Source organism: Mya arenaria, chromosome 3 (genome assembly GCF_026914265.1).
Source record: "Mya arenaria isolate MELC-2E11 chromosome 3, ASM2691426v1".
Taxonomy (NCBI): domain Eukaryota; kingdom Metazoa; phylum Mollusca; class Bivalvia; order Myida; family Myidae; genus Mya; species Mya arenaria.
Genome location: NC_069124.1, coordinates 5,395,760 through 5,415,212, shown reverse-complemented (window position 1 = coordinate 5,415,212; position 19,453 = coordinate 5,395,760). Strand labels below are relative to the sequence as shown.

The 19,453-nt window shown below is 37.7% G+C and overlaps 1 protein-coding gene across 1 annotated transcript; it reads left to right on the top strand.

Moving 5' to 3' along the window:
* Positions 1–6,724: 6,724 nt before the first annotated feature.
* Positions 6,725–12,496, top strand: LOC128227143 (tubulin beta chain-like). The gene is made up of 8 exons (XM_052937391.1): positions 6,725–6,883; positions 8,192–8,300; positions 8,566–8,676; positions 9,988–10,232; positions 10,513–10,720; positions 10,999–11,241; positions 11,499–11,715; positions 11,930–12,496. Exons 1-8 carry the CDS (start codon positions 6,827–6,829, stop codon positions 12,078–12,080), a joined length of 1,341 nt encoding a protein of 446 aa, XP_052793351.1. The 5' UTR covers positions 6,725–6,826; the 3' UTR covers positions 12,081–12,496.
* The last annotated feature ends 6,957 nt before the right edge of the window (positions 12,497–19,453 follow it).

The following is a 19,453-nucleotide window of genomic DNA, read 5'->3' as shown; positions in this document are numbered from 1 at the left end:
CTGCATCGATACATTTGGTAAAAATGACCTGTGGTTTCTGACATGCACGTATATAAAGCGCGAATGAAAATGGCGTGTTCCAACCTCTTTATTTGAAATATTGAACTTATATATATAAAAGTGAATTTGATCATTTATGTTGCGAGTTTGAACTGATAACATTTTGGAATAACTGAAGAACCGAGAAAAAGGTCGACCAAACATCTTAAACAAATAGCGGTTAAATCGTTTAACAGAGAAATCTTTCAACATATATTTATTTAAATACATAATGTGAACATTTGATTGTACGACCACGTCCCCTACAATTTGATAAGAATACAAAATGTTTGATTTTAATCAATCGAATCCCCTGCATATACAAAAGGATGACATTTCCCTTTCAAGGGGTATGACAGGTTTAAAACTTCTTTATGAAGATTATATCTACTAATCCAGTGAGCTTATCTCTCTATAGGAAAGGATATTTTCAGATCGGGGTGGTAGTCTCTTAATATTGACATGCAGATTTATTTGAAGCCCTTACGAGAAAGTTTGTACAAGTTTGTATTTTAATCTTAAGCCGGTGAATGCTAAAACAATCGTGTCTTTGACAAGTTATACTGTACTTTTACGATTGAAAACATCCAGGTGACGCTAGGAGGTGAATGCGCAAAGAAGACAAAGGTTACAACCTAGCATTCAGCTTGTACTAAAAAAGACAATTTTATTACAGATTTTAGCCGGAAAGACATGTATTGTACAAACATAAGCTCTGTAGAGCTTTTATGGTGAATGTAAAGATATTATATGTGCAATGTAAATACTGTTTAACCATGTTTTAACTCGTGCGACTGTAATGACATATTTGCGCCGAATGTTCTAACAGATGATTTTGCGTTGTAGATTCCTTTCTTCGGTCTATCGACTATGCATCATGAGTTCATACATTTGAAATAAATAGCATAAAAGTAAATATGATATTAATTATGTTTATTTATTTCTATTTTCCTGATCATCTATACAATTGGCCATTGTTTTAATCATTGATTTGTTGCAATAATCACGTCAAATATACATACACTCATGTAACCGATGCTCTGTTGGCACAAGCGTGGGATATTACATAGTTTATGAATATATTGAATTCCATGCAGAGCGGCTGAAGACACATCAAACCACCGAAACTGCTCGGTACGCAAAATGTATTGGAATTGGCGATCATCATTCGTTGTATAGTTCTTGTATTCCATTACATGCTATTTTACCATTCGATTTCATTAAAACTACTCTAATTTTTTTGAACTGAAAATATTTGTGAAACCTTTGATTTCTTAACCTTTAAGGCAAGTTCTTCAGTATCATATAGATCAAATAGTTTTCTGAAACTCTGTAAAGATTTAAGAAACTGCTCCAAACGTGAATGTAAGACCATATAATATAATAACCTTTTTATACAACATAGTCATATGGGTCTATGGGACATGCCCTCTGAATTTAGTCAATATGTTTCATTTTGCAACAAACTAACCAAACTTGGTCCTTATATTAAGTGTTGCGTCCAAATGTCACAAGTGTTCGTACATACAGGTGTTTCATTATTCTGGCAGCGAGGTAATGTATTGCGTGCAATAAATAATAGGAATATCACACTCAACTTAGATACCACGCGTTTGTTTTATGGTGGAACTTAGAATCAGAAAGTTCTTATTTAGAGTACCAAAGTATTCAGAGTGCTCAAGGGGCATGTCCCATAAGCAACCTGCAAACTTCAACTTAAATCGTCCGTTTTGGCAATCAAATAAGGCAAAACTTATTTATATCCCGAGTAATTAGATGTATCCATGTTTATCTTTTTTGTCACATAGGCTTTATTTACACTAATCGCGTACTAAATCAGACATTTTCTCTAAGTAAATATCAGACAAGCTCTAATAAAGTCTACGACTCGTGATTTTTCAAAACGAGGATGATTCAACATAAAAAGCCCTTGAATGTTTCCATGATATGATTTTTGTAAATATTTTATAAAGACTACATGATTAGCACAAATGAGAAGCACCTGTCAAACCATGGGGTAATGTTCCTCCAAGTGAAATGAATTGTAGCAATATCTTCTATGATAATGGGTTAAGGAAAAGACAAGCAAGAACAATATCATCTTTGTTTGGCGTGCAAACAGTGTATATTTATACTTATATATACGTATGGAAGCTTTCATCGTATATTCTGATAATGTGGCCATGTAGTCTTGACGACTTGTTTTATGTTATATGTATGGAAGCGTACATCGTATACACTGATAATGCAGTCTTGTCGACTTGTTTTATGTTATATGTATGGAAGCGTACATCGTATACACTGATAATGCAGTCTTGTCGACTTGTTTTATGTTATATGTATGGAAGCGTACATCGTATACACTGATAATGCAGTCTTGTCGACTTGTTTTATGTTATATGTATGGAAGCGTACATCGTATACACTGATAATGCAGTCTTGTCGACTTGTTTTATGTTATATGTATGGAAGCGTACATCGTATACACTGATAATGCAGTCTTGTCGACTTGTTTTATGTTATAAGTATGGAAGCGTACATCGTATACACTGATAATGCAGTCTTGTCGACTTGTTTTATGTTATATGTATGGAAGCGTACATCGTATACACTGATAATGCAGTCTTGTCGACTTGTTTTATGTTATATGTATGGAAGCGTACATCGTATACACTGATAATGCAGTCTTGTCGACTTGTTTTATGTTATATGTATGGAAGCGTACATCGTATACACTGATAATGCAGTCTTGTCGACTTGTTTTATGTTATATGTATGGAAGCGTACATCGTATACACTGATAATGCAGTCTTGTCGACTTGTTTTATGTTATACGTATGGAAGCGTACATCTGGAAACGTACATCGTATACACTGATAATGCTGTCTTGTCGACTTGTTTTATGTTATATGTATGGAAGCGTACATCGTATACACTGATAATGCAGTCTTGACGACTTGTTTTATGTTATATGTATGGAAGCGTACATCGTATACACTGATAATGCAGTCTTGTCGACTTGTTTTATGTTATATGTATGGAAGCGTACATCGTATACACTGATAATGCAGTCTTGTCGACTTGTTTTATGTTATATGTATGGAAGCGTACATCGTATACACTGATAATGCAGTCTTGTCGACTTGTTTTATGTTATAAGTATGGAAGCGTACATCGTATACACTGATAATGCTGTCTTGTCGACTTGTTTTATGTTATAAGTATGGAAGCGTACATCGTATACTCTGATAATGTGATCATGTTGTCATGTCGACTTGTTTTATGTTGTACGTATGGAAGCATATGAATACGTATGGAAGCGTACATCGTATACTCTTATAATGTGATCATGTAGTATTGACAACTTGTTTTATGTTATACGTATGGAAACGTACATCCTATACCCTGATAATGTGGTCATGTTGTCTTGGCGACTTGTTTTATGTTGGCTTGACGAGTTATAACACGACATATTGTCAAATAATGTCGACTTGTCCACTCATTTACATCAGGTGGATATAACGACTTATATTCTATCGACATAACTAGTTGAGGATGGCTTGACGAGTTATCATCATGAAAGTCGACGTAGCGTGGGCAGCCTGATTTGTCGATCAAACTAATGTCAGCATAAACACTAAGTACATTAACACGTCGACATAATTTTGACAAGTCGACAAGACTACATTGTCACAATACCAGTATGAATGATATACGCTTCCATAATTTTGAAAAAAAATCAAGAAAAATAATATTATATTATTGAGAGGTTTTTAGAAATACAAATGAAAACAGAAAACAGAGAACAATACATTAGAAAATAACATTATCCCAGCGGCAGTCGGATCGGTTATTCTGTCCTCTGGATTCGTACTCCGGAATCCTTTACCGCTGAGCCACGGAGTCTTTTGCATGTCTTTTTGTATGGAATATAGCAATTTCATCGGAACTATTTCAACATAGCAATGTTTTTGTTTGTTATTTCTCAACATATATCAGTATACAATTTAATGATTAAAAAACATAATAGTAGATATAAGGTTAAAAAACTATACTATTACACTGTTTAAACTAATACATGCTTTGATCGTACCTAATGTCAGTTTTGGCCAACATTTCAAAATAAAGATTTTAAGTTTAAGAAATATTTGATAAAACGTTATTCATGAATATTGCTTAAGAATTGTAAATTAAAGATTGACGATTTTTCATCTTCTGCTAATGAGATAACGTTAGTTTAAATTCGCGATTCACAACTTTTGTTTGTTCATATATATTTATCTTACATTCATGTAAATATTGTCCTTAGTTATAACAATACGCAATAACTGGTCCGCGTTGTTTAATTATCTTAAACCATCACTTCACAATTAAATTGACTTTGATAGGTTGATTGTATCGTCTTAAAATTGTGTCCAAATATTTGCCTTAATGGTTCTCACGCAAGCCAGAGATTAGCTGATTAACACTTATCTTCTAGTATTGTTTACGGGCTTTTCAAGATGTTAATCAAAACAATATTGAACAGTGTTGATATGGCACATTGTAAACGGATACTGCCACTGTAAATAAGCAAACTGGGACAAATTGTGATCATGTACATGGCATTAATGAATGTACTTACATACAATCTGTGGAACAATGCACCACTAAGCGGATCCAGGGAGGGTGGCGAACCCGGCGCCCCTGCCTTAAATAGTCAAAGTTTACTATTTTCAATATAGGATAAAAATGTTACAAGATTCACCCAGAATGCACCATTTTTGACCAGAAATTGTTAAACTTTGTTCATGGGGGAGTACCCTCAACCCCCCTGTCAACACCTTAAAACAAATAAATTTCGATTCTGAGGGAGGGGCGCAAATCAAAATCTTACGCCCCTTAAATGTCGAATACTAAAACCGCCCGTGTGCACCCTAGTACCGTCTCCCTGGGTGCGACATATTCATGTTTTGTTTTGACTGTACGGTAAATAGTTCTATTTACATAATATAATAACGTAACTGAAAAAATGGCGTCGAACCCCTATCGTACCAATCTCCTTTCCTGTGTAAAACACGAAAGCATTGACACCCAAAAATGTTGACAAAACTTATATTTTAAGACTCAATATTTTCGTAATATTGACAAGAAATCGGAGAACTGAAATATTGGGTTGAAGTTGGCTAAACATTTGGCTTTCGACATAGACATACAAAGATGAATGTCGTGCTGTCACGACATTCTTCATTTCAAAAGATGAATGGCATGCTGTCACGACATTGGGCAATCAAAAAGAAATGCCGTGCTGGCACGCCTTTGGAAATAATAAACCGATTGTCATCCTGCCACGACATTTGACATTGGACATTCAAAAGATGAATGTCGTGCTGTCACGACATTGGACATTCAAAAGATGAATGTCGTGTTGTCACGACATTGAACAATCAAAAGATGAATGTCGTGTTGTCACGACATTGGACATTCTAAAGATAAATATCGTGCTGTCACGACATTGGACATTCAAAAGATGAATGTCGTGCTGTCACGACATTGAACATTCAAAAGATGAATGTCGTGCTTTCACGACAGTGGACATTCAAAAGATGAATGTCGTGCTGTCACGACATTGGACATTCAAAAGATGATTGTCATCCTGACACGACATTTGACATTGAAAAAAAGAATGTCACGAGTCGTATTGGACATTAAAAGAAATGGATGTCGTGCTGGAACGACATTGGACAGTGGACTTCTAAAAAATGAATGTCGTGATAGCACGATACTGGTCATTAAAAATGATTTCATTTGTGATAGTCCAATTTCATGACAGCGCAACATTCATTTTTTGATTGTCCGATATATACCTTGCCATATGACAGTTTGAATGGCCAATCTCATGATTTAATTTAGGAATGGTGGGGTGGTTGGGGGAGGGGGGGGGGGGGCTTGTTACAATTGACTGGCGCATAACAGTGAGAGTCCATGCGACACTAAAGAATTGAGCATGTTAAGATATTATGATTGCATGGATTCAAATTTCAAATTTCATTTTATCAGCAAATGAATAACCATGAGGCGTGAATTGTTAAACAGGTAGCATACTTTGTTTTACAAATAATGATTGCGATTGGAAAAAAATCATGTCAAGAAAGTAGTGGGGTGGGGGGCACTATTATACTATTATTGTAAACTTTGTTTTACGCTCTATTGTGGGCCGGGGTCCTTTATTTTCAATAAAATTGAGATGAGTTGAGTTGAAAATTCGAATCGTTTCATAGTCAAAGTTGTTTCGAAACGCGTTTGCAAGCACATAGCTGAACTAATATATATATTTGGTGAAACATGGGCGATTAAAATGTAAACATTTGTTTCACTTTTTCGCCTCCTAGAGTTTGCTATTTCTCACTAGCAAGACAATTGATATACTCGTATTCTAACGCATTTCTAATGACATCTTACACCTAGGTGATATTAGAATACGACAATAAATTTGAGATGTGCAGATAACTTAGATAACAAATTAAAACAATTCTTCAATGGATTGGAAGATAACAATTGTATCAAATGTTTCTAACGCGTTGAGACAATATTTGTATGTGTTTAAATCTGTTTTGCCAACGCGCGGAGGACTACTTTTAGGACTGGCGCAAGAATACATTGTGTAAACAATAGATGACACTGGGCTCTTGGGCTCCGATATAAATCGCTCTTTACATCGGTGAGTTCATTAGAAAGAACAAGACGAAAGGGTACGGAGCCCATTTAATCTTTTAAAGACCAAAAAACAAACAATTAACAAATCAACATGAGGGAAATTGTTCACATGCAAGCTGGCCAGTGCGGCAACCAGATTGGTGCTAAGGTAGGACTCTTTTAAGATGTTTCATTTTCATTATAAGTGTAAGTTTTGTCATAAATACTCTTTCATTATCATATGTTTGTATCATAAGTATGAAAACAATTTTGATAATACTAAAACTATTATGATCCCATGTCTTTGAACGTATTGTAAAAATGTATTTAATATCATTTACATTGCGTTTTATCAAGTTATAAATTATCGAAAATCTGAAAACGTATAAAAATAACACACCATAAAAAGAAAATGTAACGTACTCTAAACAGCTTGAAATGTGAGGATGTAATGAATATTTCAAAAGGCTTTGGATAATAAAATTATTAGAAAGTTCCGTTTTATTCCTTCTAAACTGCCGAATCTGCATTTTGGCGTTGATGATTCGACGGCATTGAAGTTTATTTAAAAAGCATGTTCATATCAATTTACAAAAAGCGCTTTAAATGCAGTTTAAAACCATGCAGTTCTTTTTGTGGGCATGTTGCCTAATTACATAAAAATGGTCGTGATTTAGTTCGGTGCATCATCTTATATTTCCTGACAATGATTGTCAGCCGGGATCCTCAAGTGCTTGTTGACTATCATGTTAAGGACCCGGCGGAGATTATTCTCAAATATTTGTGAATACTACCAATTATCAGCGTAATAATAGTGGTTGCGAAGCTTTTGTATTTCGAACTATTTAATAACAGTTTACGTCATAAGCCAGAATTTGGTAGTGGACTTATTCTAAATTAGCATACAGAGTTGGCCCCATGTAGTATCATATAAGGTTTGATTTAATGTTTGATTAAGCGATGCCTTTTTAACCCGCCTCTTCTCTCCAATAATACATCTTAGAAGAACATGAACAATACTGGTTTGTCGTAAAGTTATAGCTTTTCGTCATAAATATCACCGGTACCACGGTTATAAACATACTGGCCGACGCCGACGAGCATTGTATTGTGGCCGACGACCATGGCAATCAATGATCGGCGGACCCATGCATCATCCCCGTATTCATTGCGCTTAAGAGGCATGATATCCGACAAACATATTGATATGATCCATCGTCGGATAGCCACGAGAGACACTTTGTTACCGACGATGGGTTACATTATGGATAGTAATGGAAAGACATTAGGATTGTAATAATGTACTGTTAAACATTAAGTTTATTAATGTTATACTAGTATTATTCATAACATAAACTATATATAATAAGTAAACTTATTAAACTTCATAATAAATTGTATTATATATGTATCATAAATTATAGGGAACTTTGTTTTAAGATAAATCCTTTATATCACAATTACATCTTTCCCTCAGTTCTGGGAGGTTATCTCTGACGAGCACGGCATTGACCCCACAGGCACCTACCACGGTGACTCGGACCTCCAGCTCGAGAGAATCAACGTCTACTACAATGAAGCCACAGGTTTGTACGGCTTGGACGGTCGGTTAAAATCAGTCCATCTATTCACCAGCAGATGTGTTACTTTTTAAAGACGGAATCCTTGTATATAACTCTCGTACGTTGATCAATAGTTTTTAAATACTCCCGATGTATACTATATCGCCTGAATTGAAGAGCCAAATAATATATTACATAAGATGCACCAATAACAGATACGTTAGTACGTTTTTTCCAAGACCCCTTAACTATAAGCATGTAGTTTCAAAGTGTTTAATTTGGTTTCCAGGCGGCAAGTACGTTCCCCGCGCCGTGCTGGTGGACCTGGAGCCGGGTACCATGGACTCCGTCAGGTCCGGACCGTTTGGACAGATCTTCAGACCAGACAACTTTGTGTTCGGTAGGGAATCGAGACAACTTCTGTACTCTTTGTTAGCCTGTGTGGAAAATCTGACTTTTATATCATGGGTTATCCACATTTAAACTAAACATCATTTCTCCCAATTCGAAAACTTTGGTTTGTACCCAATTGTTTTAGATTCGTTTTGAAATGCCTCTAATATTGTGTAACATTGTGAAGTGTATATTGTCATTGCCCTTCGTACTGGGTTGGCATATTTGTTTCAAAATTGTTGCATGCATAAGCATGGGTGTTCATTTACATCCATGGCCTAATGTCAGCAATCAAAGTCGATACTTCAATATACCATGATAGCGCTCTGGTGCTGTTAGAGGCATGAACTAATTATTTCTGTATAGACATATTGCATGCAATGAGAATATTAGTGATATCATTTTTTGAGGAATCTAGCTCTGAGTACGTACATGCAACTGTTAAACGATCGCCAACAACTATTTCGTATATATGCACTGGCATGAGGCGTAAACGTTCTTTTAAATCTTTATCAAGGATCTCTCGACAATCAAGCGCTACAATTTGGAACAATAACCCTTCATTAGCACTTATGAACACATCAATGCCTTGATACCTGATTGTAGTTTAGTTATTGTTTATATCTTCCGTTATTTGTATTGATATATTGATGGGAGGAACATTGTTTAGGCGTAAACCTCTCATATTTAGATGCACACAGAGATACAGACCTAGATGTTGATAATAACATAGTCGCTTCAGTCCCACAAAAGACTTCTAGTGCGGGTTGATACGAGACAAAATAGCTTGACAACGATTTGAAAGACGATACTCATTGTAACAGAACTGATAAAGTTGTTATAAATATTGACATGCCATCAACAGTTGATGTATACATTGTAATTATTAATTATTCAGAAGAATATAACTCGATTTAAGAAATGAACTAAGGCGATAGTTTCTATGCGACCGAGTCAATGGATAAGTCTGAGTAACACTCAGTTTGATTAAAATCATATTCCTTTATACGCTCTGCCACAAGGCAAGCATGTAAGACAATGCACTTCAGTCATACTTGAGTAACACTTGTATTATTCTGAATCAGTAAAGTATACAGTTTGCCGATCCCGCATGATGAAAACCCTATCAACCCTTAATTACTTGTGTGTATGCAAATGTCTGAATATTTAAAAAAACAAACAAAAAAAACAACAATAAAAATCCAAAATAACTCATAAAACAAGTTCATATATTAAAGAAACCTTGAAGGATACGCAAGCGAATATTTTATTGGTTTCAGAAACCTTACTAATTTAATTTCTACCGTCTCAACTTTAGGCCAGAGCGGAGCAGGCAACAACTGGGCGAAGGGTCACTACACCGAGGGCGCTGAGCTCATTGACTCCGTGCTCGATGTTGTCCGCAAAGAAGCCGAGTCATGTGACTGCATCCAGGGGTTCCAGCTGACACACTCCCTTGGTGGCGGCACCGGCGCCGGCATGGGCACTCTGCTCATCAGCAAGATTCGTGAGGAGTACCCCGACAGAATCATGAACACATTCTCAGTCGTGCCATCACCCAAAGTAAGTCATTTACTATGCAACATACACAAATAATTAATACATATTTTAGCTTGATTCTGAAGACAGTTTTCGGCGGATATGAATCATGAAACAGACAGTTTCGTGGGCAGGAGCCTCTAAAGGCGTCCTTTAGAGACCAACGGATCGTACCAAGGTTGGGCTTAAACAAATGAGTTTCCGTTATTTTGCTGAGCCCTATCATCTGACTCGGTGCATTCTAACATCACTTCAACCCAACTTATTCTATGAACTTCTAATAGCAACACTGTTTTACTCACAGGTGTCCGACACCGTCGTTGAGCCGTACAACGCCACCCTGTCCGTCCACCAGCTGGTCGAGAACACCGATGAGACCTACTGCATCGACAACGAGGCTCTCTACGACATCTGCTTCCGGACCCTGAAACTGACCACCCCGACATACGGTGACCTGAACCATCTCATCTCCGCCACGATGTCCGGCGTCACCACCTGTCTCAGATTCCCTGGTATGTTTAACACTCTTTTAATGGATCGTCATACTTTTTAAGTTGTATGTTATCATTCTTTTTATGTCGCAACCACGTGCTTTATATGTAAGTGCAAAAAAATCCCCTTTAAAGTGCTTTTCTGGCCTTCATTAAAAAAATAAGTTTACTGCGTTCTTGCTCGGAGATCGCTTGCTAGGTTTCATTGCCGGTCGTACTTTTTAGACGAACAACGTCTGAGTATCGAGATTCTAAGTTTATGTTGTTCGTCAATTCCTCACATCGTTACCTCCTTCTAGGACAACTGAACGCTGATCTTCGAAAGATTGCCGTCAACATGGTGCCGTTCCCGCGTCTCCACTTCTTCATGCCCGGGTTCGCTCCTCTCACCTCCCGCGGCAGCCAGCAGTACAGGGCACTAACAGTCCCCGAGCTCACCCAGCAGATCTTTGACGCCAAGAATATGATGGCTGCCTGCGACCCGCGCCACGGACGTTATCTCACCGTCACGTCCATCTTCAGAGGACGCATGTCCATGAAAGGTACGCGATAATTATATTGCTAAATGATACTATATGATGAATACTTCTGCGCAAATTTGTGTAACATTGAACCTATGTCAAGGAAAAGTTTTTTTCGTATATGCTACAAACCACAAAACTCACGACATATAGAAGACCAACAATTTTACATTTCTGTTTAAATGCATCTATCACATTTGCTCAACATGACTGAACATTGTATGGTCAACTTCTATATAAATATGCAACTAAGCTGGCTGTTCCGAATGTGATTTCAGAGGTTGACGAGCAGATGTTGAATGTCCAAAACAAGAATAGCAGCTACTTCGTTGAATGGATCCCCAACAACGTGAAGGTTGCCGTCTGCGACATCCCACCGCGCGGTCTCAAAATGTCCGCCACCTTCATCGGTAACACGACCGCCATCCAGGAGCTGTTCAAGCGCGTCTCTGAACAGTTCACCGCCATGTTCCGGCGCAAGGCCTTCCTTCACTGGTAAATATAGTAGATGTTAGATAATTCAAGAAAAGATAAATAATGAATGGAATCAGTCGTTTGAGGAAGACAAATTATGTTGTTGTTTGTAACAACACGTATCCTAAATTTTCCCCTCTAGAACTGTTTGCATGAACAATTTATAGTAAATTTATGAATTTAATTATTACATCAAGAAACAACTCCTACTGATTGTCAATTTGTACATACGTAGGTACACTGGCGAGGGCATGGACGAGATGGAGTTCACCGAGGCGGAGTCGAACATGAACGACCTCGTGTCCGAGTACCAGCAGTACCAGGACGCCACCGCTGAAGAGGAAGGAGAATTTGATGAGGAGGAGGCTGGAGAGGAGGAGGCCTAATTGTGACGTCACTATACTGATGACGTCACTGGCTGATATGATCATGTCACTAGCTGATGGCGTCAACAGCACACATGATTGACTATGTGACTCTTGCAATATACATTCCGTTCAGAAAACATCGGATTCGTTGATTGACTTTTAGTCTTTTACACAAGTTCCGTCCAAAACATTAAAACATCAGACAACATCCTCAAACCAATTGTATGTATTTAAAATTGGCATCTCATTCTGTTCACATTACCATCTATTGTCTCAAGCTGTCAGTAAGTGTTTTACGTCAATAAACCGTCCACAAGATATCTTGGCTCAGAATATTTTTGTTATTAAATATCAAAAATAATTTATTTTTATTTTGCTTTATTTAAGAGAGAAAATATGGTCATCATGTAAGAAATAAATATTAACAAAAAGGCTTTCGAACTTATGGAATTGCCCCCTTTTAGGTCTACACACAATATGTGTATCTCCCAGACAATATCGCAAAGCAAAGTTTCTTTTAAATTAACAATGAAAGTGTCGTCATTTGAGTATTTTGGGAAAATTGAAACTAATAGATCACATGCAACTACCATAATGTACACAATCCTTGTGGAATATCCTCTCTCACCAGTTTTAAATCTATTACATGCTAAAACTTTCCTTTCCTATCCTTTTACCTCGGCCTTTTTATAAAAAAACACTTTTCTGTCTTACCCTTATTCCATTTTATTTATCTCCATCTTATTTAACACCCTTTGATTTAGCCATATCTCTTATCCATAGCGCAATAGCTCCCTTTAATTTCATTCACTATCATACTCTGTACCTCTCGCGCCTACCTGTTCCACAATTAACATACCTCCCACCCACCCCCATCGTAATTGCGTACATTTTCATTCTTTCTTCTCCATTTTGCTCACTTCATTTTCTCTCCCTTCTGTCCCATGTTCGGGCTACCTTTCTGCCAATTCATTTGCCATCCTGTTATATATCGCCCCCGAATCTTCTTTCACTCTACCTCTACACCTCTTAGTCTCCGCTATTCTTCTATTCCACTCACCATTCCCCATACAATTCCTTCATTCATTCTCCATTCATATACATATACTTCCATTTGATTCCTCCATATTTACAACTTAAACAGCTAGCCAGTTCTCCAATTCATGCCCCACTGGTCTGGTTTGGTTCCACCTTGGTCGTTCATTGATTTGTACATATACGTTCAAATTATGTACACTTTAAACAGAACGCTTCTTAGATACATGATGTTGGTTTGGAGCAGCGAGAGGTGATGTTTCAAGTAGGCCGTGAAGTTGTGTTGTTGTTCTTTTGAGCATGAAACGCTTGGTTGACGACAAGGTTTTTACATTTCCGTCTGACTTTAATTCCCATTTGGATATTTTCAAACTAAAACATCTGAAACAAACTTGAGTACAACACAACAGTTCAAGTTTGGCCACGCACCACTTAATGTGAGCCTACGGGATGATGAAAATTAATCAGGACACGAGAAACAGCTTCGAAAATTTCTCTCAAAATGATCGAGCTTTTAAATGTTTGGGGACTATCACCGAAAATATTTGGTGTTATTCAAAACAGGAGAAGAAGTTTGGGAAGAAAGGAGACCCATTCGATTTTACTACTCCAATAATGGCAATAAAGTAGAGAAGAGATTTAATTCTGAACGGTCAGCATAAAGCACGAGACTAATACTCTATAACGGAACTTGAAAATCGAAAAGAAATAACGCAGCTTGTATGGTAACAACACCTTTGATCATTGGCTTATGGGTCCTCAGACCATAAGAAACAAGAGAAGGAATGCTTGTAAATGTAAACACTTTATTAATAAATAATGGGACAAGATTAAGGTTGAGTACTCATGAACTTGTTTAAACCCCCACTGTTTCTCTTCAATAAAGATATGTTGATGAATGTGTAGTCTGGCTGTCTGTTTGTAACCCTGTCCTTCTAACAAGGTCTTCGTTGTTGATTTCAGTAATGGGCGTGTCATTGTAGTTTCCATTGAATCACATATGTCAGCGCTTAAAGACGACATGTTTTACCTTACCCCTATGATGTTTCGAGAACAAATGTCAGTCATATTTTGAAAAATAACCACTATGCTGGCATAAGGCTAAAATACATTGCTTTTACCAACAATTTAATAAGTATTTTTTTTATTTGTAAATGAGATTCGAGTGGGACGGTCGTCTGCCACACGTTGTGTGTATCGTACCCAATGTCGACTACGATTGCGATGAGCGTGTCCAAAATACCTAAGATTATATTCAAGGCAATTAATTTTAAGGAAACTATTGGTGATCGATATGAGTGGGTCTACATTATACGGGAGGCCACTTGTCAACAGTTGGAAAGGCTACTACTTTGGGTGTTAGGTGGGTGATTCTACCTTATACGGGATTCCACCAGTTTCCAAAGCTACCAAGACTTCTACCATTTGTTTTAGGAAAGGGATTCTACCTTACACGGGATACCACCACTTGTCAGCGTTACCAAGGCTGCTACCTTTGGCGTTAGGAGTGGGGTTCTACTTTAAACGGTATTTCATCAATTGCATACGTTACCAAGGTTTCTTCTATTGGCATAAGGAGTCAGATTCTACCTTATACGAGATTCCACCACTTATCAAAGTTACCAAGACTTCTACTAGGAATGGGATTCTACCTTATACGAGAGACCACCACTTGTCAAAGTTACCAAGACTTCTATTATTGGCATTAGAGTCGGAGTTTACCTTATACGAGAGACCACCACTTGTCAAAGTTACCAAGACTTCTATTATTGGCATTAGAGTCGGAGTTTACCTTATACGAGAGACCACCACTTGTCAAAGTTGCCAAGACTTCTATTATTGGCATTAGAGTCGGAGTTTACCTTATACGAGAGACCACCACTTGTCAAAGTTGCCAAGACTTCTATTATTGGCATTAGAGTCGGAGTTTACCTTAGACCACCACTTGTCAGAGTCACCAAGACTGCTACCTTTGTCGCTAGGAGTGGGATTCTACCTTATATGTGAGTCCACCACTGGTTAAAATTACTTCAACTGTCTTGTTGGGAAAATGTCTTAAGTTAGGGACTTTTTTAGAACCTGGCAAGTGTCTATGAAAAGGTTTGAAAAGTTGAACAAATTCAAAATTAATTGAACCGAAAATAAACATGTTTTTTTACGATTCCCGACTTCTTGAACAATTTAGAGTATCACACAAGAAACATTTGAAAAGAAACAAATCGGTTTCTTTCATTATAATTCTATGTTTAACGCGCTGAATTATAGTTCTGAAATGAAAGAAATTCTTTGGAAAGGCCGATTGATCAGAACTTTCTTTTTTTAAATTAACAACGCTGTGAACGTCATCTTTGTTACCTTTCTAATCTGTATTGCTCTTGAAATATAAAGTGTGGTCTGCAGTTTTTCTAAAAGACTTGTTTGAGGCAATTGTCACAACTGTACTTGTTTGTATGAATTTGTATGAACACATTTATTCCATAAATCACGCCGTTAACTTAAACAAAGTTCTGGGATTCGGTCCTAATTTGAATGAGGCCGGGATGGAAGACATAAAAGAGGCATTCATGCGGTCAGGATAGCTCAGCAGCAAGCAAGCGGACTGGTGAGGTCAGCGAAAAAAACTTAAAGTACACTTTTGAGAGAGTTAACATCCACAAGGATACCTTTCAAGAGAGTGTACACCAAACATAAAATATTGCATTTTCTTTCCAGCAGAACCAAATGCGAATGTGAATGCAAAATACAATGCGATTATAAGTTTCAACAACAACAACAATAACAAAAAAAAACGTATGTTACTTTAATCTCTATCAAATGGTCAAAACACAAATTCTCTGAACATGGTCGTGGCTTTACGTCTTGTGTTCGTATTTTGTTTAACTGACTGACGAATACGTTTTGTATTGTGAATTTGTAGACAGTAGTAAAACAAAATTTAAAATACTGAAAGAAACGAGGAATATTTGCCGTTCTTAGAGAGTTTCAACATAAACGTTCAGGAATTTCGCAAAATTTCTACTATATATAATAGATATACATGTATGTTATATTCGATTATGGCAAGGGCCGAAACTCTAGTTCGACATTGAAATTGAGTGGAAGTCTTGTTGTCTGTCATTTTCCCACCTATCGATTTAGTAAGTAATTGGAGAGTACTTACATATATTCAATTATACGTGTATGTGTCGCCTTAAATGTTTTCGGCATCGGCTTCGGCGGCGTCACCTTAACCTTGCGCAGAATAAAAGAATGTTATAATCAAATTCTCTTGAAATCCGGTGACAGTGTTTTAGACCTGCCGTCCACGAGGCCCCCATCCGGAATAACTCGGCCATTTTCCATCGGAATCAACCTCGGATGTATTCCTGTACATCAGTAGAAGAAGTTCGTACAACATTAAATAATAGTATTAATTAAGTGTCGTGTTTTAACGTGTATTTTGTATATCTAAGTTTAAAATGATTGCCGGTGAAGTGAATAATTGCATAAATAATTAAGATTCCCAAAAGTAAAGCCATTTAGTATAACTTCTAAATTGTAATTACTATGCGATCTACTTGCAGCTTAATTAAAATGTAAATATTTCTGACATTGAAAACCGTCCATATACATTCGATGGAAAACAAATTCTAGGACCAAGAGGGGTTCCCGAAAGCGGAATTCGCAAAATCGGGATGATTAGGTATGTTCAGGAAACATTAACTGGGCATCTTCGGAAAGCCTTCTTTGAGGGTTCATATTTATTTATGCATGTTGAAAACACTGAAATTTTAATCAAATATAAAGAGCTCTCGTCCTAACTACTAAATGCCGACTCTGCCATTCGGGTTTGCCTTAGCACCGATCCAGCTTTGCTGACCAAGTAGACCTAGGGTATTCCCGCTGACACTTGCCTGCTCCAGTGTCGATGTTTCCTCTTTCAGTTGATGGCTCAACCTGTTGGAAGTGGTATGCTGCCCTCCAGTTTTTGTTGTCCTCAGCATTAAACTGGCCGCGGTCAAGTGACAGATACTTCATCCTGATAACGTTCTGTTTGCATGTTCAGTCACTGACGATCTTGCGGACCATCTCTGAACGTTGAAGCATGGAGTTGGCCAAGCACTGCCACCGAGCCGAAAGAAAGCCAAACGCATTTTCAGCTATTCTTCTGGCCCTGGTGATTCTGTAGATGAAGATATTCTGGCTATGGTTCAAATTATATCGCTTAATTGTATGGCTTTATAAGGTTGATCCCCATAGGAAAGTCGTCATCCCCTACGATAAAATAGTGCATGTCAGTGGCATAACCGATTATTGGCAAAGGTGGTTGGAAACCAATAGATTTGCCAGAATTAAAAATATGACAGTCTGACATGACGCCCATGTCCCCTCCCCCCAGGTCACACCAGATTAACCTATATTTTGCATCAGCTAACGCCAGAAGAACTATGCTAAAGATAGACACTTCCCAAACGCGGTGGCTTCTTAATTGCCTAGTGTTTGCCATAGAGGACACCAAGAGTATGGGGCATGTTCCACCTTCTCTCAAATTGGGCTGCCACTTAACACAAGGCCTCTGATGATTGGTAATGGAGAGTACTTAAATCTTATACTCATGGAGCAGGGCAGTACGCACTACTGGCACTTAATAGCATACACTTTCCAATGGCAACACGGAAATCATTCGCAAAGGAGGCGTACGTGTCCTCAGATGCCATGTACCTCAGCGTCATCGCAAGCTTTAGGCCAGCAGAAAGGGCGTTACGGAACCTGGTGTAATCTGAGGCGTGAGACGCTGGAGATTGTCGTCAAACATCGTTGGTGTGATCCTCAAATACTTTCTGAAAGAGGAGGCATCTTCATCTCGGAGTTCCTTCATCAATGTATGTTACTACCCATACTGAAACCTCTTGTCGCCAGCCAAGTGCGGACCCATCGTTGATGACGTCTTCTTCTTTTTCTCTGTCTCAAATGAATGCCAAGGCAAGCATGGTACCCATTTCAGCTTGGCTTTGGAACTAATTGCAAGGTCAAGGCCTCGAACATCCATGGGTTCCCACTAGCAACTGATAATAAAATAGTAGTTTGACATCGTTTATATACCCCGCCTGTCAAATCGGCAACATTTCAGCATTCTATCGTCAACAATTCGGCATTTCTTCAGAATGATCTGTTATGTTTCTGCAACCATTCCACACGATCGGGAAACACTGAGAGCCATTTCCGGAACGGTCGGTATTTTTCCGCCTCGCATTCGGCTACTTCGGATTGGTTTTGGCGTTTATACCGCAACCTTTCGTATGCCACTCCGCGAATACATGCGAATCAATGCCGAACGAGCCAGATGACAAAGCTCCGCCAATTTATTGATAAATAAATCCGAAAGGTTCCCGAAACTAGCAAGGTTTTATCGGCAACCCTTACGCAAAGCATCGGGGCTGAAGTGGACGGCAGCTCTAAAGGCATAATGTCACGGTCAAATTCAATCGTGGAATATATTACCATATCTACAGAGTAAATACCGATTTGCTTTAAAAGTAGAAGGTTAATTTCTTAGGCAGACACCAACTTATGTTTTGATTACTCAAACATAATAACGCTTTATGACGTGACAGTGTTTATGGTCGAGATGTCAAAGTCAAGTCCACTCGTCAAATAAATGTCTACAGATAAAGCAGAGTTATGCCACTCATACGTTAAAATACAGTTGATTCATTTCGTTGGCGGATACTGATCAATTATTTATATATTATCCGATGGGGATGAAACTTGGTGATAGTGTTTGTGTTCATATTGTCTCGGATAAGTTCGATCGTAGAATAAAATCTCTTAGGTATCTCCCGAGTTAAACCACATTACATGCATATCTATAGTTGTGTTGTTGTTTTCATGTGCAGATTATAACTTAAGTATCTATTATTCGACGATGATGATGAAACTTGCATATTTAAAGTGTGTGCGGGCATAATGACATGGCCAAGTTTGATCGTGGGATAAATTGCCCCGAAAAGTCAAGATTTAGACCACTTGTAGATTGAACAAAAATGTAGTTTGATATCTTGTGCACCCTGTCATCTTGAAACTCAGTGACAGTATTTGTGGGCATACAACCTTGGACAAACTCGTTCGTGTAAAACCGCCCAGGTTACTCCAGAGTTATTCCTCTTTTACATTATATTAAAGATAGCTTGTATGAACAGTAACATGCGTATTGATAACCCAGTCATGATTAAACAAACCATATTTTAGTATTAAACTTCATAGATAGGGCCAGTGAATTTTGTTTTTAATTCTCATCCCTTGCCGATCTTGCCCAAAAGTAACTGCTCAAAATATTACTATTTTTTGCTACTATAAATAAAATAAAAAACAACAAA

Coding starts and splice junctions, on each gene's coding strand:
- LOC128227143 (XM_052937391.1), top strand. CDS start 6,827: ATGAGGGAAATTGTTCACATGCAAGCTGGCCAGTGCGGCAACCAGATT. Junction 6,884..8,191: donor GCAACCAGATTGGTGCTAAG/GTAGGACTCTTT, acceptor TCTTTCCCTCAG/TTCTGGGAGGTTATCTCTGA. Junction 10,721..10,998: donor CACCTGTCTCAGATTCCCTG/GTATGTTTAACA, acceptor ACCTCCTTCTAG/GACAACTGAACGCTGATCTT.